Below are 25205 nucleotides of genomic sequence, written 5' to 3' on the forward strand. Positions count from 1 at the left end.
GATCAAGACTGGGTGGAAGACGATGCAGGGGACGATGAGGTCCTAGACCCCACATGGAATGAAGGTCGTGCCACTGACTTTCACAGTTCGGAGGAAGAGGCAGTGGTGAGACCGAGCCAACAGCGTAGCAAAAGAGGGAGCAGTGGGCAAAAGCAGAACACCCGCCGCCAAGAGACTCCGCCTGCTACTGACCGCCGCCATCTGGGACCGAGCACCCCAAAGGCAGCTTCAAGGAGTTCCCTGGCATGGCACTTCTTCAAACAATGTGCTGACGACAAGACCCGAGTGGTTTGCACGCTGTGCCATCAGAGCCTGAAGCGAGGCATTAACGTTCTGAACCTGAGCACAACCTGCATGACCAGGCACCTGCATGCAAAGCATGAACTGCAGTGGAGTAAACACCTTAAAACCAAGGAAGTCACTCAGGCTCCCCCTGCTACCTCTTCTGCTGCTGCCGCCTCGGCCTATTCTGCTGCTGCCGCCTCGGCCTCTTCCTCCGCCTCTGGAGGAACGTTGGCACCTGCCGCCCAGCAAACAGGGGATGTACCACCAACACCACCACCACCACCTCCGTCACCAAGCGTCTCAACCATGTCACACGCCAGCGTTCAGCTCTCCATCTCACAAACATTTGATAGAAAGCGTAAATTCCCACCTAGCCACCCTCGATCCCTGGCCCTGAATGCCAGCATTTCTAAACTACTGGCCTATGAAATGCTGTCATTTAGGCTGGTGGACACAGACAGCTTCAAACAGCTCATGTCGCTTGCTGTCCCACAGTATGTTGTTCCCAGCCGGCACTACTTCTCCAAGAGAGCCGTGCCTTCCCTGCACAACCAAGTATCCGATAAAATCAAGTGTGCACTGCGCAACGCCATCTGTGGCAAGGTCCACCTAACCACAGATACGTGGACCAGTAAGCACGGCCAGGGACGCTATATCTCCCTAACTGCACACTGGGTAAATGTAGTGGCAGCTGGGCCCCAGGCGGAGAGCTGTTTGGCGCACGTCCTTCCGCCGCCAAGGATCGCAGGGCAACATTCTTTGCCTCCTGTTGCCACCTCCTCCTTCTCGGCTTCCTCCTCCTCTTCTTCCACCTGCTCATCCAGTCAGCCACACACCTTCACCACCAACTTCAGCACAGCCCGGGGTAAACGTCAGCAGGCCATTCTGAAACTCATATGTTTGGGGGACAGGCCCCACACCGCACAGGAGTTGTGGCGGGGTATAGAACAACAGACCGACGAGTGGTTGCTGCCGGTGAGCCTCAAGCCCGGCCTGGTGGTGTGTGATAATGGGCGAAATCTCGTTGCAGCTCTGGGACTAGCCAATTTGACGCACATCCCTTGCTTGGCGCATGTGCTGAATTTGGTGGTGCAGAAGTTCATTCACAACTACCCCGACATGTCAGAGCTGCTGCATAAAGTGCGGGCCGTCTGTTCGCGCTTCCGGCGTTCACATCCTGCTGCTGCTCGCCTGTCTGCGCTACAGCGTAACTTCGGCCTTCCCGCTCACCGCCTCATATGCGACGTGCCCACCAGGTGGAACTCCACCTTGCACATGCTGGACAGACTGTGCGAGCAGCAGCAGGCCATAGTGGAGTTTCAGCTGCAGCACGCACGGGTCAGTCGCACTACAGAACAGCACCACTTCACCACCAATGACTGGGCCTCCATGCGAGACCTGTGTGCCCTGTTGCGCTGTTTCGAGTACTCCACCAACATGGCCAGTGGCGATGACACCGTTATCAGCGTTACAATACCACTTCTATGTCTCCTTGAGAAAACACTTAGGGCGATGATGGAAGAGGAGGTGGCCCAGGAGGAGGAGGAGGAGGAGGAGGAAGAGGGGTCATTTTTAGCACTTTCAGGCCAGTCTCTTCGAAGTGACTCAGAGGGAGGTTTTTGGCAACAGCAGAGGCCAGGTACAAATGTGGCCAGCCAGGGCCCACTACTGGAGGACGAGGAGGACGAGGATGAGGAGGAGGTGGAGGAGGATGAGGATGAAGCATGGTCACAGCGGGGTGGCACCCAACGCAGCTCGGGTCCATCACTGGTGCGTGGCTGGGGGGAAAGGCAGGACGATGACGATACGCCTCCCACAGAGGACAGCTTGTCCTTACCCCTGGGCAGCCTGGCACACATGAGCGACTACATGCTGCAGTGCCTGCGCAACGACAGCAGAGTTGCCCACATTTTAACCTGTGCAGACTACTGGGTTGCCACCCTGCTGGATCCACGCTACAAAGACAATGTGCCCACCTTACTTCCTGCACTGGAGCGTGATAGGAAGATGCGCGAGTACAAGCGCACGTTGGTAGACGCGCTACTGAGAGCATTCCCAAATGTCACAGGGGAACAAGTGGAAGCCCAAGGCCAAGGCAGAGGAGGAGCAAGAGGTCGCCAAGGCAGCTGTGTCACGGCCAGCTCCTCTGAGGGCAGGGTTAGCATGGCAGAGATGTGGAAAACTTTTGTCAACACGCCACAGCTAACTGCACCACCACCTGATACGCAACGTGTTAGCAGGAGGCAACATTTCACTAACATGGTGGAACAGTACGTGTGCACACCCCTCCACGTACTGACTGATGGTTCGGCCCCATTCAACTTCTGGGTCTCTAAATTGTCCACGTGGCCAGAGCTAGCCTTTTATGCCTTGGAGGTGCTGGCCTGCCCGGCAGCCAGCGTTTTGTCTGAACGTGTATTCAGCACGGCAGGGGGCGTCATTACAGACAAACGCAGCCGCCTGTCTACAGCCAATGTGGACAAGCTGACGTTCATAAAAATGAACCAGGCATGGATCCCACAGGACCTGTCCGTCCCTTGTCCAGATTAGACATTAACTACCTCCCCATAACCATATATTATTGGACTCCAGGGCACTTCCTCATTCAATCCTATTTTTATTTTCATTTTACCATTATATTGCGAGGCTACCCAAAGTTGAATGAACCTCTCCTCTGCCTGTGTGCTAGGCCTAAATATATGCCAATGGACTGTTGCAGTGGTGGCTGACGTGAAGCCTCATTCTCTGCTATGACATGCAGACTGATTCTCTGCTGACATGAAGACAGATTCTCTGTTACGGGACCTCCCTCCTCTGCCTGGGTGCTGGGCCTAAATATATGCCAATGGACTGTTGCAGTGGTGGCTGACATGAAGCCTGATTCTCTGCTATGACATGCAGACTAATTCTCTGCTGACATGAAGCCAGATTGTCTGTTACGGGACCTCTCTCCTCTGCCTGGGTGCTGGGCCTAAATTTATGACAATGGACTGTTGCAGTGGTGGCTGACGTGAAGCCTGATTCTCTGCTATGACATGCAGACTGATTCTCTGCTGACATGAAGCCAGATTGTCTGTTACGGGACCTCTCTGCTCTGCCTGTGTGCTAGGCCTAAATATATGCCAATGGACTGTTGCAGTGGTGGCTGACGTGAAGCCTCATTCTCTGCTATGACATGCAGACTGATTCTCTGCTGACATGAAGCCAGATTGTCTGTTACGGGACCTCTCTGCTCTGCCTGTGTGCTAGGCCTAAATATATGCCAATGGACTGTTGCAGTGGTGGCTGACGTGAAGCCTGATTCTCTGCTATGACATGCAGACTGATTCTCTGCTGACATGAAGCCAGATTGTCTGTTACGGGACCTCTCTGCTCTGCCTGTGTGCTAGGCCTAAATATATGCCAATGGACTGTTGCAGTGGTGGGTGACGTGAAGCCTCATTCTCTGCTATGACATGCAGACTGATTCTCTGCTGACATGAAGACAGATTCTCTGTTACGGGACCTCCCTCCTCTGCCTGGGTGCTGGGCCTAAATATATGCCAATGGACTGTTGCAGTGGTGGCTGACATGAAGCCTGATTCTCTGCTATGACATGCAGACTAATTCTCTGCTGACATGAAGCCAGATTGTCTGTTACGGGACCTCTCTCCTCTGCCTGGGTGCTGGGCCTAAATTTATGACAATGGACTGTTGCAGTGGTGGCTGACGTGAAGCCTGATTCTCTGCTATGACATGCAGACTGATTCTCTGCTGACATGAAGCCAGATTGTCTGTTACGGGACCTCTCTGCTCTGCCTGTGTGCTAGGCCTAAATATATGCCAATGGACTGTTGCAGTGGTGGCTGACGTGAAGCCTCATTCTCTGCTATGACATGCAGACTGATTCTCTGCTGACATGAAGCCAGATTGTCTGTTACGGGACCTCTCTGCTCTGCCTGTGTGCTAGGCCTAAATATATGCCAATGGACTGTTGCAGTGGTGGGTGACGTGAAGCCTCATTCTCTGCTATGACATGCAGACTGATTCTCTGCTGACATGAAGCCAGATTCTCTGTTACGGGACCTCTCTCCTCTGCCTGTGTGTGTGCTGGGCCTAAATATATGCCAATGGACTGTTGCAGTGGTGGCTGACGTGAAGCCTGATTCTCTGCTATGACATGCAGACTGATTCTCTGCTGACATGAAGCCAGATTGTCTGTTACGGGACCTCTCTCCTCTGCCTGTGTGTGTGCTGGGCCTAAATATATGCCAATGGACTGTTGCAGTGGTGGCTGACGTGAAGCCTCATTCTCTGCTATGACATGCAGACTAATTCTCTGCTGACATGAAGACAGATTCTCTGTTACGGGACCTCTCTCCTCTGCCTGGGTGCCGGGGCCTAAATATCTGAGAATGGACTGTTCCAGTGGTGGGTGACGGGAAGCCAGATTCTCTGCTATGGAACCTCTCTCCAATTGATTTTGGTTAATTTTTATTTATTTAATTTTTATTTTAATTCATTTCCCTATCCACATTTGTTTGCAGGGGATTTACCTACATGTTGCTGCCTTTTGCAGCCCTCTAGCTCTTTCCTGGGCTGTTTTACAGCCTTTTTAGTGCCGAAAAGTTCGGGTCCCCATTGACTTCAATGGGGTTCGGGTTCGGGACGAAGTTCGGATCGGGTTCGGATCCCGAACCCGAACATTTCCGGGATGTTCGGCCGAACTTCTCGAACCCGAACATCCAGGTGTTCGCTCAACTCTACATATAACCTCTGGATCATGCAAATGTACAATAACCTAGTGTCCTAACTGTATCTAAGGGACACTGTGCATTTAAGTAGTTGCCAAAGACTCACCGATGAATGTTAGAGACCTGAGTGCCCGGGATGGCGTTACCCCGATGGGCGTTTCGGCATGCCTTCGTCCGGGGGTCGAAGGCTGAAGTTATTTTTAAATGTAATAATATATTCTAAAACAATACAAAGTATACTGCGTTACATTGAAATATATCGATTTGGCTTACTCTGGTAAGGATGGTGTACACATTTGCATAAGGAAATAACGTTTCAATATTTTTCTCAGTAAACTATACAGATTATATATATGAGCATTTCTAATATATTCAGTAACTTTTTAAGAATAGTTATTAGACATTCTATTTCTCAGATGATAGGACTATTTCTAATGATCAGGTAAATAAAAAAATAGCAGGCTGAGGGGATCTAAATATGCCAAAAACTTTTATTAGACAATAAAAACAACAAAACTGAGATGGTACAACAGGCCAGCTTCATCAGGCACTTAACAAAAAGGAAGGGAAGAAACAGTTAAAAAGTAACTAAACATTTATTCATCGTATGAAATATAAATATCCCATTGGGGGGGCTGGAGTTACGGCGGCAGCACGGCAAACATGCCGAGAGGCGGCTGGAATAAAAGTACGACATGTCATACTTTTATTCCGGCTGCCTCTCGGCATGTTTGCACAGCATGGATCCAACAGGCTGTTCACCCGCCGGAACAGCCTGCCGGAGTTCCTTGCCGTTAGTGTGAAACTAGCCTCAGTAGCTATAATATGTTTTTAATGACATACAAAAGTATTCAGATCCAGGTGCTGTTTTGAAAACTAGAATATTTTTCATGGGACAACTCCTTTAAGATTTAAAACAAAATATATAAACATCTTTTTTTTTCCCTAGGAATTTATAAATTTAACAAAGAAACCATATGCATCAGAGCTGGAAATAATTGACATCAAAAGCCGAGCAGAAGAAGCCAGAAAGCAGATAAATAACTCCGTAAAAGACCTCACTGATGGTAAATTTCTCTTTCTAGCACTTTTTATATGATAGAAACATTTTTAGTCTACATTAATGAGCTCAATTTCATCTAAAAAATAAGTCTGAATAACATATCTTGAATTTTTACTGATGAATTTGAATAAAATAAGACTAACACACAAGTTTACAGTATATATTGTCTGTTGTAAGATAATTTGTGCAATACATTGTGCTAAGTCGTCTGAGACCAAACTGATATTGAACAGTGTATTATAGCTCTGTGTTAGTGAGGAAATCTGGGAGGACACTTATTTTAACCTCTTCAGGACCCTGCCATTTTTCACCTTAAGGACCAGGTCATTTTTAGCAAATCTGACATGTGTCAGTTTATGTGGTGATAACTTTAAAACGCTTTTACTTATCCAGGCCATTTTGAGATTGTTTTCTCGTCACATACTGTACTTCATGAAAGTGGTAAATTTGAGTTAAAATATTTCATTAGTATTTATAAAAAAATACCAAATTTACAAAAAATTTGGAAATAGCAAATTAGCTAATTTCTATTTCTCTACCTTTATAAAAGATAGTAATACCTCCAAAAAAATAGTTACTACTTTACATTCCCCATATGTCTACTTCATGTTTGGATCATTTTGAATATTGACATTTAATTTTTTGGGCACGTTAGAAGGCTTAGAAGTTTAGAAGCCAATCTAAAAAATTTTAAGAATATTTCCAAAACCCAATTGTTTAAGGACCAGTTCAGTTATGAAGTCACTTTGTGGGGCTTACATATTAGAAACCATCCATAAATCACCCCATTTTAGAAACTACATCCCTGAAACTATTCAAAACTGATTTTGCAAACTTTGTTAACCCTTTAGGTGTTCCACAAGAATTAAAGGAAAATGGAAATGGAATTTTAAAATTTCACATTTTCTTTGCAGATTTTTAATTTTTGTAATTTTTTTTTCTGCAACACATCAAGGGTTAACAGCCAAGTTAACTCAAAATCTAATCTTTCAAGGTGTGTAGTGAGCACTTTGACCTCAAAGGTGTTTCCTAGACTTAGGAAACACTTGGCGGTGAAAATGGAAAATTGCAATTTTTTCCACAAAAAAGTTGCTTTACACCCACATTTTTGACTTTCCCAAAAGGTAACAGGACAAAATGCACATCACATTTTGTTTCCCATTTCCCTCGAATATGGCAACACCCCATATGTGCTAAAAAAACTGATGTATAGGCGCAAAGCAGGGCTCTAGAGTCAAACAGCATAATATAGATTTCGCTGACCTGAATTGGCAGACATTGATTTTAGGTGCCATGTTGCATTTAAAGATCCTGAGGTCTCCAGAAATTAAAACCCCCAAGAAGTGACCCCATTTTGGAAGAGCACCCCCGTACGAACATTTTAAGGGGTGGTAAGGCACTTTTAACCTAACAGGTGTTTCACAGAAATGAATATGTAGTGGTTGGTGAAAAGTGGATCTGTAAGCTATGCGGACTAAATCAGAGATATAAGGCTACTTTCACACTAGCGTTCGGGTTTCCGTTCGTGAGCTCCGTTTGAAGGAGCTCACGAGCGGACCCGAACGCAGCCGTCCAGCCCTGATGCAGTCTGAATGGAGGCGGATCCGCTCAGACTGCATCAGTCTGGCGGCGTTCAGCCTCCGCTCCGCTCGCCTCCGCACGGACAGGCGGACAGCTGAACGCTGCTTGCAGCGTTCGGATGTCCGCCTGGCCGTGCGGAGGCGTGCGGATCCGTGCGGATCCGTCCAGACTTTCAATGTAAGTCAATGGGGACGGATCCGTTTGAAGATGCCACAATGTGGCTCAATCTTCAAGCGGATCCGTCCCCCATTGACTTTACATTGAAAGTCTGGACGGATCCGTACTAGGCTATTTTCACACTTAGCTGTTCTATGCTAAAAATAATGCAGACGGATCCGTTCTGAACGGAGCCTCCGTCTGCATTATTATGAGCGGATCCGTTCAGAACGGATCCGCCCGAACGCTAGTGTGAAAGTAGCCTAAGGTGGTAAAACTGCAGGGTATATCATGAATGAAATTCAATTAATACTCCATGGATGAGTGGTAGATTTTAAAACACTCCTGCATGCACAGGCCAGGTTTTTCAGGGCAGGTTTCGCAGTGGTAAATGGTGTCTTTCCTTATCCCCCTTTTGTAACACACACACTGCATCTTTTTTGGGGTCCTTCCCTTCCTTGCTGTCTGGGGGACTTGACCTGGAAAATGTTGCCCTGGTACAACACAGGCACCATGACTTCCTGAAGTACTGGGACCCTCCCAGGCCTGGGTTTGAAAAATTAGGGCCTTGATAACCACCTCTTGGAACTGAAGGAAAGTTTCTGTGTGGCCTGCAGATTGAAATAGCACTTACGCATTGCACATTGCCATCTGTACAATGTGTACGGCCAGCTTTTTGTACCACACTTTCGTGTTTCGTGTGGCACTGTAGGGATTCAGAAGTTGATCTGAAAGATCCACTGCTCCCTTGTGCCTGTTGTAGTCCAGGATACAAACTGGGTAGTGGTACCTCGTACAGGAGCTGGGGAGCTGGTGTTAGTGTGAATGGTGGTCAGTACAAGGATGTCCCTCTTGTACTAGTACTTAACCACCAGCATGTCCTCATGGAGGAGAGCCCTACTTTCACCCATTCTCAGTGGTTGCCCTACTAGGGATCAAGGGAGGCCTCTCTGATTTTTGCGCACTGTGCTGTAAGATACAGTACCTCTGGCAGATAGGGACATGAATTAGGGGTATGCTGGTATAATAGTTATCCAAATACAGGTGGTAACCCTTATCCAGCAGTGGGTGCAGTAAGTCCCACATGATCTTTCCACTAAGTCCTAGGATGGGGGGCATTCTGTGGGTTCAATCCGGGAATCTTCCCCTTCGTAAATGCAGAACATTTGGGTGTACCCGGAGCTACTCTCACAAAGTTTGTATATCTTTATGCCATACCTTGCCCATTTGCTAGGCAGGTACTGGCGGAATCTAATCCTTCCTTTGAAAAGTAATAGGGACTCATCTACACAGAAATTTTTATCTGTGTTGTACACCTCAGCAAACTTAATGTTAAAGTGGTCAATGACAGGCCTAACCCTCTGGGGCACCTTCTAGAGGGTCCCTCATCAGCTGAGGGGGAAGAGGAGTAGAGGAAAAGTGGCATCCTCTTCTCTTTAACTGGCAGACTCAGTATCGGAGGCAAGATGGCGTATGCCTCTTCAGCTGAGTATACTCGTTGGGACGGACGGGCCATTTTTATTTTATTGGGGTGTGAAATGTGAAAAGTGTGAACCTTTATTTAGTGTGAGGGGTGTGTATGTTGTTTTTTCACAAGTGAAGGGGATTGTAATAAATTTGAAATATAGAGAAAAAAGAGTTAAATAGGAAATTACAGGAAAGATGGTGCGTGCGTGCGTCCGTGCGTGCAAAAATCTACACTAACACTGCCTAACTAAAATTTAATTCTATATACAGTACAGACCAAAAGTTTGGACACACCTTCTCATTCAAAGAGTTTTCTCTATTTTCATGACTTTGAAAATTGTAGATTCACACTGAAAGCATCAAAACTATGAATTAACACATGTGGAATTATATACATAACAAAAAAGTGTGAAACAACTGAAAATATGTCATATTCTAGGTTCTTCAAAGTAGCCACCTTTTGCTTTGATTACTGCTTTGCACACTCTTGGCATTCTCTTGATGAGCTTCAAGAGGTAGTCACCTGAAATGGTTTTCACTTCACAGGTGTGCCCTGTCAGGTTAAATAAGTTGGATTTCTTGCCTTATAAATGGGGTTGGGACCATCAGGTTGTGTTGTGGAGAAGTCAGGTGGATACACAGCTGATAGTCCTACTGAATAGACTGTTAGAATTTGTATTATGGCAAGAAAAAAGCAGCTAAGTAAAGAAAAACGAGTGGCCATCATTACTTAAAAAAATGAATGTCAGTCAGTCCGAAAAATTGGGAAAACTTTGAAAGTGTCCCCAAGTGCAGTCACAAAAACCATCAAGCGCTACAAAGAAACTGGCTCACATGCGGACCTCCCCAGGAAAGGAAGACCAAGAGTCACCTCTGCTGCGGAGGATAAGTTCATCCGAGTCACCAGCCTCAGAAATCGCAGATTAACAGCAGCTCAGATTAGAGACCAGGTCAATGCCACACAGAGTTCTAGCAGCAGACAGTGACACATCTCTGCAACAACTGTTAAGAGGAGACTGTGTGAATCAGGCCTTCATGGTAGAATATCTGCTAGGAAACCACTGCTAAGGACAGGCAACAAGCAGAAGAGACTTGTTTGGGCTAAAGAACACAAGGAATGGACATTAGACCAGTGGAAATCTGTGCTTTGGTCTGATGAGTCCAAATTTGAGATCTTTGTTTGCAACCACTGTGTCTTTGTGCAACGCAGAAAAGGTGAACGGATGGACTCTACATGCCTGGTTCCCACCGTGAAGCATGGAGGAGGAGGTGTGATGGTGTGGGGGTGCTTTGCTGGTGACACTTGAAGGCATACTGAACCAGCATGGCTACCACAGCATCTTGCAGCGGCATGCTATTCCATCCGGTTTGCGTTTAGTTGGACCCTCATTTATTTTTCAACAGGACAACCTCCAGGCTGTGTAAGGGCTATTTGACCATGAAGGAGAGTGATGGGGTGCTGCGCCAATGACCTGGCCTCCACAGTCACCGGACCTGAACCCAATCGAGATGGTTTGGGGTGAGCTGGACCGCAGAATGAAGGCAAAAGAGCCAACAAGTGCTAAGCATCTCTCAGAACTCCTTCAAGACTGTTAGAAGACCATCTCAGGTGACTACCTCTTGAAGCTCATCAAGAGAATACCAAGAGTGTGCAAAGCAGTAATTAAAGCAAAAGGTGGCTACTTTGAAGAACCTAGAATATGACATATTTTCAGTTGTTTCACACTTTTTTGTTATGTATATAATTCCACGTGTTAATTCATAGTTTTGATGCCTTCAGTGTGAATCTACAATTTCCATAGTCATGAAAATAAAGAAAACTCTTTAAATGAGAAGGTGTGTCCAAACTTTTGGTCTGTACTGTATATACAGTACTAGCAGAAGGACCTGGCTTCGCACGGGTATATTCCATCTATTTCATTTTATGTTTCCGTGTGTCATGGAACCATGAACCAGACGTACAACAAGAGATAAGTGGAAAATAAGAAGGTTTTATTGAAGAGCAAGCCGTAAGCAAAGTCCGAACGGATGGCTAAACCGAAGCAGGGTCTTGCGGAGACAGAGGTCAGGAACCAGAAGGGTAGTCAGACGAAGCCAGGAACAGGAACCAACGGGGTAGTCAGACGAAGCCGGAATCAGGAACCAACGGGGTAGTCAGACGAAGCCGGAATCAGGAACCAACGGGGTAGTCAGACGAGGCCAGGATCAGGAACCAGAAGCAGCAGCAGTCTTGGAAGCATGTGAACACAGGAGGACCAAGCAAGGAACTGAAGCCACAGACCTCCTATATATATGAGCTGGGCATCCAGCTCCTCCCAGTGGGAAGGAGGAGCCGCAGGGTGGGAGGCTACAAGAAAACCCAGAAACCAAGATGGCCGCCAGCACATGTCAAACGAAGGGAACAGCAAGGAGGTAAGACCATGACAGTACCTCCCCCTCAAGGGCCCCTCCTCCGCGGAGTAAGGAACGGTTTCTGAGGGAAGCGTGCGTGGAAGGCTCGGAGCAAAGCAGGAGCATGGACATCTGCGGAGGGAACCCAGGAACGCTCCTCTGGACCATAACCACGCCAATGGACCAAAAACTGCACCCGGCCGCGGACCAGGCGTGAGTCCAGGATATTGCTCACCTCATACTCCTCACGATTGCCCACTTGGACCGGACGAGGCCGAGGAATCGAGGAAGTGAAACGATTACACACCAGTGGCTTCAACAGGGAGACATGAAACACGTTGGAGATCCGCATGCCAGGAGGAAGCGCAAGGGCATAGGCTACCGGGTTTACCCTGCGAAGCACTCGGAAGGGACCAACAAAGCGAGGCGCCAGCTTGGGAGTGGGCACTCGAAGGTTGAGGTTGCGGGTGGACAACCATACGCGGTCTCCGACCTGGTAGGAAGGAGCGGGCGCTCGTCTGCGATCAGCCTGGAGTTTCTGGCGCTGCGCAGAGACCTCAAGGGACCTCTGGATCTGTACCCAAGAAGCACGTAGGACGGAAAGGTGATCCTCCACAGCCGGAATATCCTGGGGAGAGAATACCTCCGGTAACACGGCAGGTTGGAACCCATAATTGGCCATGAAGGGAGACGTCCCAGAGGAAGAGTTCACCGCCGTGTTCCTGGCAAACTCAGCCCAAGGCAGGAGGTCAACCCAATTGTCTTGGTGATCGGAGACATAGCAACGAAGGAATTGCTCCAAGGCCTGATTGGATCGTTCTGCGGCCCCATTGGACTGAGGGTGGTAGGCCGAGGAGAAAGAGAGATGAATCCCCAACTGGGAGCAAAAGGCGCGCCAGAACCTGGACACAAACTGACTCCCCCGATCCGACACAATCTCCTTGGGCAAACCGTGCAACCGGAAGACCTCCCTGGCAAAAATCGAGGCCAACTCTTGTGCAGAGGGTAACTTCTTGAGAGGAACACAGTGGCACATTTTGGAAAACCGATCCACAATCATGAGAATGACCGTATGGCCTCGGGATGCAGGGAGGTCCACAATGAAATCCATCCCCAGGTGTGACCATGGACGCTCCCCGGTGGCTATGGGTTGCAAAAGGCCCAACGGAAGGTGCCGAGGGGACTTACTCTGGGCACAAACGGAGCATGCCGCTACATATGCGGCGATGTCGCAACGTAGAGAAGGCCACCAGAACAGACGTGAAACCGCCCAGGACAGCTGATTCTTTCCAGGGTGCCCCGCGGCCTTGGAGTTATGGTAGGTTCGCAACAACCGAGTGCGCAACTCCTCAGGCACAAAACATCTGCCGTTGGGTCTCCCAGAGGGAGCACCAGATTGAGCCGCCAAAATCTGCTCACCCAGAGGAGAAGTCAGGCTGGTGCGAATAGCGGCCAGGATCTGATTCGGGGGTATGACCGTAGTCGGAATCGACTCCTCCCCGGACAGCTCGGAGTACTGCCGTGATAAGGCATCCGCTCTGATGTTCTTGGAGCCGGGTAGGTAGGAGACCACGTAATTAAAACGTGACAAGAACAGAGCCCATCTGGCCTGACGTGGTGTCAATCTCTTGGCCTCAGAGAGGTAGGTCAGATTCTTGTGGTCCGTCAGGATGAGAACCGGAACCACCGAGCCCTCGAGCAAGTGCCTCCATTCTTTAAGGGCCTGCACGATGGCCAATAACTCCCTGTCACCAATCTGATAGTTGCACTCCGCGGAAGACAGTTTCCGGGAGTAAAACCCACAAGGAAGCAGAGGACCTTCTGGTGTTCTACGCTGAGACAGGAGGGCGCCTACTCCCGTCTCAGACGCGTCCACCTCGAGGACAAAAGGCAACCCAGGGTTGGGATGCGACAGAATCGGAGCCGACACAAAGGCGGACTTTAGAGCCTCAAAAGCTCGGATGGCCTCGAGCGGCCAGACCTGAGGATTACTGCCCTTCCTGGTCAGATCCGTGAGAGGCTTGGCTAGCATGGAAAAGTCCCTGATGAACTTCCGATAATAATTGGCGAAGCCCAAAAAGCGCTGCAGGGCACGAAGCCCACTGGGCTGGGGCCACTGTAAGACAGCCGAAACCTTCTCAGGATCCATGGAGAACCCCTCAGCGGAAATGATGTAACCTAAGAAGGTTACCTGGGATCGGTGAAATTCGCATTTCTCAAGCTTACCGAACAGCTTGTTCTCTCGTAAGCGTTGCAACACTCGTCTGACATCCAGAATGTGGGCCTCCATGGATGCAGAATATACCAAGATGTCATCCAAATAGACCACCACACACTGCTGCAACAGGTCACGGAAAACATCGTTGATGAATTCCTGGAAGACTGCGGGCGCATTGCACAACCCAAAGGGCATAACCAAGGATTCATAATGACCGGTCCTGGTGTTAAACGCGGTCTTCCACTCATCGCCCGCCTTGATCCTTACCAGGTTATATGCCGCCCTCAGGTCGAGTTTGGTAAAGACCGTGGCCCCTTTGAGGCGATCGAACAGCTCGGAAATCAAGGGTATCGGGTAAGCGTTCTTGATCGTGATGCGATTGAGACCCCTGTAATCGATGCAAGGCCTCAACTCGCCGCCCTTCTTTTTCACAAAGAAAAATCCAGCCCCTGCCGGGGACGAGGATTTGCGAATGTGTCCGCGTGAAAGCGCCTCCCTCACGTACTCCTCCATGGCCTCATTCTCCGCTACCGACAGTGGATAGACTTTGCCACGAGGAGGAACGGCACCGGATTGTAACTCTATGGCACAATCGTATGGGCGGTGCGGAGGTAGGGCAACCGCGCGCACCTTATCGAATACATCCCGGTACTCTTCGTATTCAGGAGGCAACAGAGAGTCCGAGGAAGTACACAGCAACTTGACAGGCCCATGGATGCAACTAGCCCCACACTGCGGTGACCACGAGAGGATCTCGACCGATCTCCAATCGAAAGTCGGATTATGCTTCTGGAGCCAGGGGTACCCCAAGACCACCGAGTAGTGTGGAGACGAAATAACCTGGAGACAGACCGACTCTCTGTGAACGGCACCAATGGCTATCCCCACTGGAAGGGTCTCATGAGTCACGTGTGGCGGCAGAAGGGGTCTGCCGTCTATCGCCTCAAGAGCCAGTGGGGAACCTCGAGGCTGCAGAGGAATGGAATTGGCGGCAACGAACACTCTATCAATGAACAAACCACCAGCACCAGAGTCCACCAACGCCTGGGTCGTCACCGAGCCCCCGACCCAGGAGAGGACAACCGTGATCAGTGGTTTGTCAACACGGGAAACCGGGGACGAGGAGACTCCACCCAAGATCTGCCCCCGACAGGACCTCAGGTGCGAGCGTTCTCCCGGACGGTTCGGACATGCCAACCGAAAATGCCCACCGAGACCACAGTACATGCATCGGCCCTCGCGTCTCCGGAGTACCCTCTCCCCCTCAGACAGGCGAGCAAACCCCCGCTGCATGGGTTCACCCCCAGACAAGTCATCCCCAGGAGGCGTGGGAGGAGAGGGAGGCACGGGTGGGACAGCAAACGTAGGCGCCAATCTGTTAGGAGACCTCCGCAGGCTCTCCTTAAAGGAAGGTCTCTCCCTGAGTCTGGTGTCAATCAAAATCAGGAAAGAAATAAGAGACTCGAGCTCCACTGGTAGGTCCTTAGCTGCAACCTCATCCTTCAAGGCATCCGAGAGGCCATGAGAGAAAGCAGCGACCAGAGCCTCATTATTCCAGCCCACCTCTGCTGCCAGGGTACGAAACTCAATGGCGTATTCAGCTACGGATCGTGAACCCTGTCTGATGGACATAAGGAGCTTCGCAGCAGAGGCAGCACGAGCCGGCACATCGAATACCTTCCGAAGAGAAGCAACAAAACCGGAAAACTCGGCAACCACCGGATTGTTGTTCTCCCATAAAGGGCTGGCCCAGGCCAAGGCCTTGTCCGAGAGCAGCGAGATCAAGAAGCCCACCCTTGATCTCTCAGTAGGAAAGGCATGTGGCAGCAACTCGAAGTAAATGCCCACCTGGTTAAGGAAACCTCGGCACTGAGTTGGCTCTCCCCCAAAGCGCTGTGGAAGGGGGGCAGAACCGGTCATACCCTGAAACACCACAGGCGCAGCAACAGGTGTCAGGGTAGACTCTGGCGCAACAACCGGAGCGGCAGTAGGAGCGGGCCCAGGAGCGACAACCGACCCATCGGCAACGGAAGCTAAATGAGCCATGCGTTCAAGCAGGGTTTGCAACGCCACAGCGAACCGACCCAACAGGTGATCCTGCTGATCAAGTCTGGCAACCAGCGTAGGTAGCGAGGGTGGCCCTGTACCGTCAGAATTCATGGCTTGGTCCTAATGTCATGGAACCATGAACCAGACGTACAACAAGAGATAAGTGGAAAATAAGAAGGTTTTATTGAAGAGCAAGCCGTAAGCAAAGTCCGAACGGATGGCTAAACCGAAGCAGGGTCTTGCGGAGACAGAGGTCAGGAACCAGAAGGGTAGTCAGACGAAGCCAGGAACAGGAACCAACGGGGTAGTCAGACGAAGCCGGAATCAGGAACCAACGGGGTAGTCAGACGAAGCCGGAATCAGGAACCAACGGGGTAGTCAGACGAGGCCAGGATCAGGAACCAGAAGCAGCAGCAGTCTTGGAAGCATGTGAACACAGGAGGACCAAGCAAGGAACTGAAGCCACAGACCTCCTATATATATGAGCTGGGCATCCAGCTCCTCCCAGTGGGAAGGAGGAGCCGCAGGGTGGGAGGCTACAAGAAAACCCAGAAACCAAGATGGCCGCCAGCACATGTCAAACGAAGGGAACAGCAAGGAGGTAAGACCATGACACCGTGTGTCGTAAAAAGATATGAACAGTTTGCACCATAACAGTGACCTCTACAGTACCCGCCCCTTTATCAATGACCTCCACAGTGTCCGCCTCTTTAACAGTGACCTCCACAGTGCCTGCCCCTTTAACATTGACTACTCCTTTAACAGTGACCTTCACAGTGCCCGCCCCTTTAACAGTGAACTCCACAGCTGCCGTCCATTTATTAGGGGCCCCTTCCCCCTATGCATGTAGCATATGACTGAATATTTAAGACCTGCGAACTGCTAAAACCTGTGATCAGTTGTTATGGCAACCTGGAGTAGGACCTGCAAGTAAATGGCAGTTCAGATTTAAGTGAAAGGCTTGCTTGCTTCTATTGGCTAATGCGGGTCATTTTTGGGGAATATTTCAGGAACGGTAAGTCCTAGAGACCTGATGTACCTGTGTGCCAAATTTGGTGAAGATTGGTCCAGTTGTTTGGTCGCACATAAAGAACATCTAGACAGACAGACAGAAACAAATTTTTATATATATAAGAGAAATGTATATGGCGATTTATATATATATATATATATATATATATATATATATCTATATCTCTTTATATATATATCTATATATATCTATATCTCTCTCTCTCTCTCTCTCTCTCTCTCTCTATATATATATATATATATATATATATACACACAGTATATATAGATAGATATAACTAACTACATGAAAAAAAAAATCTGCACAGGTAAACTGAGCAGACCGATCAGAAAAATTTATGTTTCTGATTAATGCTCAGCAGGTGCAGCATGCATGCACACAGATATTATATGCATGCAAAAATCTACACTAACACCACCTAACCAAAATTGATTTATATATATATATATATATATATATTATATTTATATATATATATATATAACTAACTACACAAATAAATTATAATCTGCGCAGTAAACTGAGCAGACCGATCAGAAAAATAGATGTTTCTGATCAGCGCTCAGCAGCACGCACGCACGCACGCACGCACGCAGCTATTATGTACTGTATATTAAAAAAATCTAGACTAACACTACCCAAAATTTATTGCAATGTAACACTAAATGTATTTTTTACACCAAAAAAAAAAAGAAAACTGAGCACAAAAGCGACCAGTAAAAAAAATGGTACTTATTGGTGCTCAGGGCTGCAGATCGCACGCAAGCTTACGTTTAATGCGTCCATGCAGACTCTGCAGTATACAAATTTACTGCAGATACAAAAAAATTAACACTATCTAAAAATCTACTTTAATATATAAGATTCTAACTATTACTTAAAAAAAAAAAAAGCTCAGATTAAAAAAAATATATATATATGCACCAAAAAAAGGAGCCCAGGTGCTGAACAGTGGTACAGGAATGGAGGGTGGTTTAGGGATTCTTTAACAGCTGCAAAAAAAAAAAAAAAAATCAGTGCAGCAATTCCAGGTTTTCTTCTTTTCTTCTTTCAGCAGGAAAAGCTCAAATCGCAGTGGTGGTGCACCACAAGTCCCACGAAGCCAACAAGCAGCACAGAGAAGCACAGCACCTCTCTGTATGCAGTCACCAGATAGAATGGCTGCATGCATGGAGGTTCAGCGCTTTCCTGTGCAGCTATAGCGCTGCCATTGGCTGGAGCATTGTTCCAGCCAATCGCAGCGCTGGCAGGGGAAACTAAACACTAAAGTCCCCTGTCTGAACTTGGAGGAGACTGGTGCTGACTAGTTCACCTCCCTATGACCCCCCCACCCCCAACCCGCCCCGCAGCTTTCTTCTGCTTCCGGCGCTGTGTTGTACTGGTCTTCCTTGACCAGTCAATCACAGCGCTTGGAGCTGCAGTGGTCGGAAAGACACCATGCTGCCCTTACTCAACATGGATGCCTGCCGGTAAGAGCAGCCATAGTGCCCCGATTCCCCGGCGATCCTGACCCAGCACACAGCGGACTTTGTGCCGTACATGTACAGGGCTGGTCCTTAAGTCACGTCCAGCTGCACCGTACATGTACGGCGCAGGTCCTTACGGGGTTAAGTGGAATGTGTCAACAAAAAATGAAGTGTATTTAATTTTTTGCTTTATCGTGTAGATCCAGATGCGGTACGCAAAATTGTCTCATTATAGTTGGAAAGCTGGTGATTTGATGACATTTGTATTACTACTGGGTGTCTAGATAAGGGTAAATAGCAAAGATATACTTTATATATGCAGATAAGGCTATGTTTACACTTGCGGTCTTGTCTCTATTGATAACAGAAGCCGTGACAATCTACCAAATCCGTTGCATGGTGGATGCCACCGGCATCTGGCATACCAAATTGACTTAATGTGGGGTCCAACAGGGTCCCATCATGATGTCCATCATTTTCACATAAAGCATTTTTAATACTGTCAAACCTAATACCAGTATAAACAGAACCCAAAGCTCTGAATTAACACAATCCTTGGTCTCTGGAGAAGGGTTATATTTCATCTCTTCTTGGGGACTAGTAGTCTATGGATAGTGATGGACTAACATCGCCCGGGACGATTCGCGAATGCGATCGCGATCAAATGTCATATTTGCAGCCACCAAATACTTACCAGAAGTGCAAAAATCATCCCACAACATGGACAGTGACATACCAGAGGGTGATCAATGGCAAAAATTCCCACAGAAAATATGTATTTTAATCAGGGGCCATTTTTATGCATCTTAAAGGGAAAATGTCAAAAATGTGCCCTGCTGGAGCCTAGAAAAAATTTATTTTAGACCACGTGAGTACAGGCCCCAAACATTAGGCATTCAACGGACAGAAAACATCAAGTGATTATGTAGCAGGAGGTATATTAGATGGTCATTGGATATCAATTTTACAGCAGGCCAGTGGAGTACAGGCCCCAAACATTACGCATTCACCAGACAGAAAACATCAAGTAATTATGTGGCTGGAGGTATATTAGACGGTCAATGGATATCAATTTTACTGCAGGCCAGTGGACTATAGGCCCCAAAAATTATTAATTCACTATACAGAAAAGAACAATTGATGATGTGGCTGGAGGTACATTAGGCGGTCACCGTATAACAATTTTACTGTTGGCCAGTTGGATTACAGACCCCAAAAATAAGGCATTCACTGTACAGAAAAGATCAAGTGATTATATGGCTGGAGGTATATTAGACGGTCAATGGATATCAATTTTACTGCAGGCCAGTGGACTATAGGCCCCAAAAATTATTAATTCACTATACAGAAAAGAACAATTGATGATGTGGCTGGAGGTACATTAGGCGGTCACCGTATAACAATTTTACTGTTGGCCAGTTGGATTACAGACCCCAAAAATAAGGCATTCACTGTACAGAAAAGATCAAGTGATTATATGGCTGGAGGTATATTAGACGGTCAATGGATATCAATTTTACTTCAGGCCAGTGGACTACAGGGCCCCAAAAATTATTCATTCATTGGACAGAAAAGATCAAGTGATTATGTGGCTGGAGGTATATTAGACGGTCATTGGATATCAATTTTACTGCAGGCCAGTGGAGTACAGGCCCAAACATTATGCATTCACCGTACAGAAAACATCAAGTGATTATGTGGCTGAAGGTATATTAGACAGTCAATGGATATCAATTTTACTGCAGGCCAGTGGACTATAGGCCCCAAAAATTATTAATTCACCGTACAGAAAAGAACAATTGATAATGTGGCTGGAGGTACAGTACATTAGGCAGTCACCATATAACAATTTAACTGTTGACTAGTTAGATTACAGGCCCCAAAAATTATGCAATTCATCGTACAGAAAATATCAAGTGATTTTGTGGCTTGAGGTATATTAGACGGTCATTGGATATCACTTTTAATGCAGGCCAGTACAATGACATGTCAAATACATATGTTTAAAACAACTATAAATTTAAAATTGGATTTAAAAACATGGCTAAAGAAATCCCCCCTCTTGAAAAAAAACCTAATGATAACAGGTTAAATTTCATAACACATGGTCGTCATAGGTGTTGAATTCCTCCGATACCAACAATTATATTGTTGGGGCCCCGGAGGTAAATTAGACAGTTAATGGATATCAATTTTACTGCAGGCCAGTGGACTAAAGGCCCCAAAAATTATTCAAATTATTCATAATCAAGAACAAGTGATTATGTGGCTGGAGGTATATTAGACGGTCATTGGATATCAATTTTACTGCAGGCCAGTACAAATACATGTCAAATACATATGATTAATAAACTAACAAAATTAAATTGGATTAAAAACATAGCTAACAAAATCCCCTCTCTTGAATAAACCCAAAATGATAAGAGGTGAAATTCGATAACACATGGTCATCATAGGTGTTAAATTCCTCAGAGGCCCCAAAAATTATTCATTCAATGGACAGAAAAGATCAAATGATTATGTGGCTGGAGGAATATAAGACTGTCATTGGATATCAATTTTACTGCAGGCCAGTGGACTACAGGCCCCAAAAATTATTAATTCACAGTACAGCAAAGAACAAGTGATTATGTGGCTGGAGGTATATTAGATGGTCATTGTATAGCAATTTTACTTCCGGCCAGTGGAGTACAGGCCCCAAAAATTATTCATTCAACGTACAGAAAAGAACAAGTGATTATGTGGCTGGAGGTATGTTAGACGGTCGATGGATATCAATTTTACTGCAGGCCAGTGGACTACAGGCCCCAAAAATTATTCATTTACCGGACAGAAAAGATCAAGTGATTATGTGGCTGGAGTTATATTAGATGGTCATTGGATATCAATTTTACTGCAGGCCAGTGGAGTACAGGCCCCAAAGATTAGGCATTTACCGAACAGAAAACATCAAGTGATTATGTGGCTGGAGGTATATTAGACGGTCATTGGATATCAATTTTACTGCAGGCCAGTACAAATAAATGTCAAATACATATGTTTAAAACAACTAAAAATTTTAAATTGGATTAAAAACATGACTAACGAAATCCCCCCTCTTGAATAAACCCAAAATGATAAGAGGTGAAATTTGATAACACATGGTCGTCATAGGTGTTGAATTCCTCCGAGGCCCCAAAAATTATTCATTCACCGGACAGAAAAGATCAAATGATTATGTGGCTGGAGGAATATAAGACGGTCATTAAATATCAATTTTACTGCAGGCCAGTGGACTACAGGCCCCAAAAATTATTAATTCACAGTACAGAAAAGAACAAGTGATTATGTGGCTGGAGGTATATTAGATGGTCATTGTATAGCAATTTTACTTCAGGCCAGTGGAGTACAGGCCCCAAAAATTATTCATTCAACGTACAGAAAAGAACAAGTGATTATGTGGCTGGAGGTATATTAGACGGTCATTGGATATCAATTTTATTGCAGGCCAGTACAAATACATGTCAAAAACATATGATTAAAACAACTAAAAAATTTAAATTGGATTAAAAACATGACTAACGAAATCCCCCCTCTTGAATAAACCCCAAATGATAACAGGTGAAATTATATAACACATGGTCGTCATAGGTGTTGAATTCCTCTGAGGCCCCAACAATAAGGCATTCACCGTACAGAAAAGATCAAGTGATTATGTGGCTGGAGTTATATTAGATGGTCATTGTATATCAATTTTACTGCAGGCCAGTGGAAGTGCAGGCCCCAAAGATTAGGCATTTACCGGACAGAAAACATCAAGTGATTATGTGGCTGGAGGTATATTAGACGGTCATTGGATATTAATTTTGCTGCAGGCCAGTGGACTAAAGGCCCCAATAATTATTCATTCACCGGACAGAAAACATTAAGTGATTATGTGGCTGGAAGTATATAAGAAGGTCATTGTATAGCAATTTTACTTCAGGTGTCACGGCCATGGCTATGACCGTGACTCTCAACCGCATGCGATTGTCAGCGGTTTGGTTTTGTTGTCAATCACAGGTGAGGGCAGTGGTATTTGCCTCACCTGTGGTTGCCGCTGACAACATATGTATGTGGCAGCTTTCCTGCTGTGCATGTGGTTGCACCTAGCAACCTCTATGTTAGGTGTCTGTGTGTATGTGTGCACTTGTGTTTATGTATTTTGTGCACTTCCCCTTTAAGTTGGTGTTTTCCCTTCTGTGGTGCTGGAAGGGTTAACTCCCTTCCCAGTGTGTGAGTGATGTCACTGGGTGTGTCTGACTGTGGGTGTGGCTTCTTGGCCTATAAAGCCTGAGTGTTTTGCATGGTTCAGTAGGTTGCTTCAGCCCTGCTAGCTGGAGCAGCCTCCTGTGTATTTGACCTGCCTGTGAGAGCCACCCCTGTGGTCATAAAAAAAGTGTTTAGTTGTTATGCCTATGTCTTTATGTGTGTGGTGTAGCATGTTGTTCTGTTGGTACCTTCTTATGTTTCTGTGCAGCATACGGTTCTGGATCCCTGTCTGTTTAGGGATCCAGTCAGCAAGGCTGTGGCAGGTTGGTGAACTTCTTGTTCGCCTGCCATTTCCATATTGCTGTTTGTGTTCCCCTTTTCCCAACAGCTTGGCCATTGAGACTCCTGCTCCTCCGTGCCAAGGAGGAGTAGGTCGTCTTACCCAGCTCCTAGCTCAGGGATCTGCGGAGGGTAAGACAGGGCTCCGAGGTTCCTGCGCATGGGTCCTCCTACCATCAAGGTCGGCCCATGCAGGTTAGGAGTTAGGGTCAGGGTAGGGATGCGTGAGGAGGTGACCTGCTCCCTATCCTGTTCTCATGGCTGAGTAGTCACAACACCACCTGGCATCTCACGGCTGAGGGTTTCCCCCATCCTCAGCCGTGACAGTATGACCACAAAGGCTTCTCACGTGGCGTTCCCTCGAAAGAGGGTAAAGCATGCACCGCCGTCTGAGGATGGGGTGCATGCGTGCTCTTCGGAGGGAGAGCGTTCTGGGGGTTTCGCCTCTGACAGCGCGGTGAGTGGCGATTCCTCGCCTTGCCTTCACCGTTGCCTCGTTTGGCGTCCCCCTGATTTCTTGCACGTGGTGTTGTTTGGTGTGCGGTGTGCACACCTTCGGAAGAGGGTGCAGCATGCAGTGCCATCCCCTTGTGGCCTGCATGCGCGTTCTCCGGAGGGAGAACGTCCCGGGGGGATCACCGTTAACGGCACGGTTGGTGGCTTATTCCCCGCCACCGTACCCTCCGTGTCCGTGTTAGTGGTCCCTCGTCCCTCTCCATGTTCCCATCTCTGGTCGTTTGCTGGCAGCACTCCGTAAGTGGTCCGGCTGCGTGCTGGTTAGGAGTGTCTGCTGGTAGCGACTGGAGTGGGGACGTTAGTGGAGAGTCCCCTCGTCCACTCTCTGTGGTTCCATCCCTGTGTCGCTGGTGCGGGCTGCAGGCCTCGTCGGACTGGCTAGTGTGAGCTGGGAGAGGATGCAGCTGACAGTGACCTCCTGGGAACCATGTCCTGAGGGTGGACGTCTCCTTCTCCCATCCCCTGTGTGAGTTCCTCACCAGTTTCGTTTTTTTTTTCGGTGGGGGGGCTTTGAGGGGTGGGAGTGTCACGGCCATGGCTATGACCGTGACTCTCAACCGCATGCGATTGTCAGCGGTTTGGTTTTGTTGTCAATCACAGGTGAGGGCAGTGGTATTTGCCTCACCTGTGGTTGCCGCTGACAACGTATGTATGTGGCAGCTTTCCTGCTGTGCATGTGGTTGCACCTAGCAACCTCTATGTTAGGTGTCTGTGTGTATGTGTGCACTTGTGTTTTTGTATTGTGTGCACTTCCCCTTTAAGTTGGTGTTTTCCCTTCTGTGGTGCTGGAAGGGTTAACTCCCTTCCCAGTGTGTGAGTGATGTCACTGGGTGTGTCTGACTGTGGGTGTGGCTTCTTGGCCTATAAAGCCTGAGTGTTTTGCATGGTTCAGTAGGTTGCTTCAGCCCTGCTAGCTGGAGCAGCCTCCTGTGTATTTGACCTGCCTGTGAGAGCCACCCCTGTGGTCATAAAAATTATTGTTCTTGTTGATGTCTTTATGTTGGTGAGGTTGTATGTTCTTCTGTTGGGAGCTTTCTATGTTTTGGTGCAGCTAATGGTTCTGGATTCCTGTCTCTTGAGGGATCCAGTCAGCAAGGCTGTGGCAGGTTGGTAGAACTACTTAGTTCGCCTGCCATTTCCATTAGTCTGTTAGTGTTCCCCTTTTCCCAACAGCTTGGCCATTGAGACTCCTGCTCCTCCGTGCCAAGGAGGAGTAGGGCGTCTTACCCAGCTCCTAGCGCAGGGATCTGCGGAGGGTAAGATAGGGCTCCGAGGTTCCTGCGCATGGGTCCTCCTACCTTAAAGGTCGGCCCATGCTGGTTAGGAGTTAGGGTCAGGTTAGGGATGCGTTGAGGAGGTGACCTGCTCCCTATCCTGTGCTCATGGCCGAGTAGCCACTACAACACCTGGCATCTCACGGCTGAGGGTTTCCCCCATCCTCAGCCGTGACATCAGGCCAGTGGAGTACAGGCCCCAAAAATTATTCATTCACAGTACAGAAAAGAACAAGTGATTATGTGGCTGGAGGTAAATTAGACGGTCATTGAATATCAATTTTACTGCAGGGCATTGGAGTACAGGCCCCAAACATTACACACAACAATTTTTCATTACACCTCAGGTCAGACCACCAATCAGACCCCCAATGTTAATCAGACCTCAGCTTACAGCCCCAATG

The 25205-nt window shown here is 47.5% G+C and overlaps 1 protein-coding gene across 1 annotated transcript in view; it reads left to right on the forward strand.

Moving 5' to 3' along the window:
- The window catches only part of SERPINB5 (serpin family B member 5), a 108145-nt gene that overhangs the window by 40051 nt on the left and 42889 nt on the right, over window positions 1–25205 (forward strand). The window contains exon 4 of the mRNA XM_044295099.1: window positions 5968–6085. Within this exon, the coding sequence (XP_044151034.1) occupies window positions 5968–6085 (118 nt within the window). The remainder of the gene's footprint in view (window positions 1–5967; window positions 6086–25205) is intronic.

Source organism: Bufo gargarizans, chromosome 5 (assembly GCF_014858855.1).
Source record: "Bufo gargarizans isolate SCDJY-AF-19 chromosome 5, ASM1485885v1, whole genome shotgun sequence".
Taxonomy (NCBI): Eukaryota; Metazoa; Chordata; class Amphibia; order Anura; family Bufonidae; genus Bufo; species Bufo gargarizans.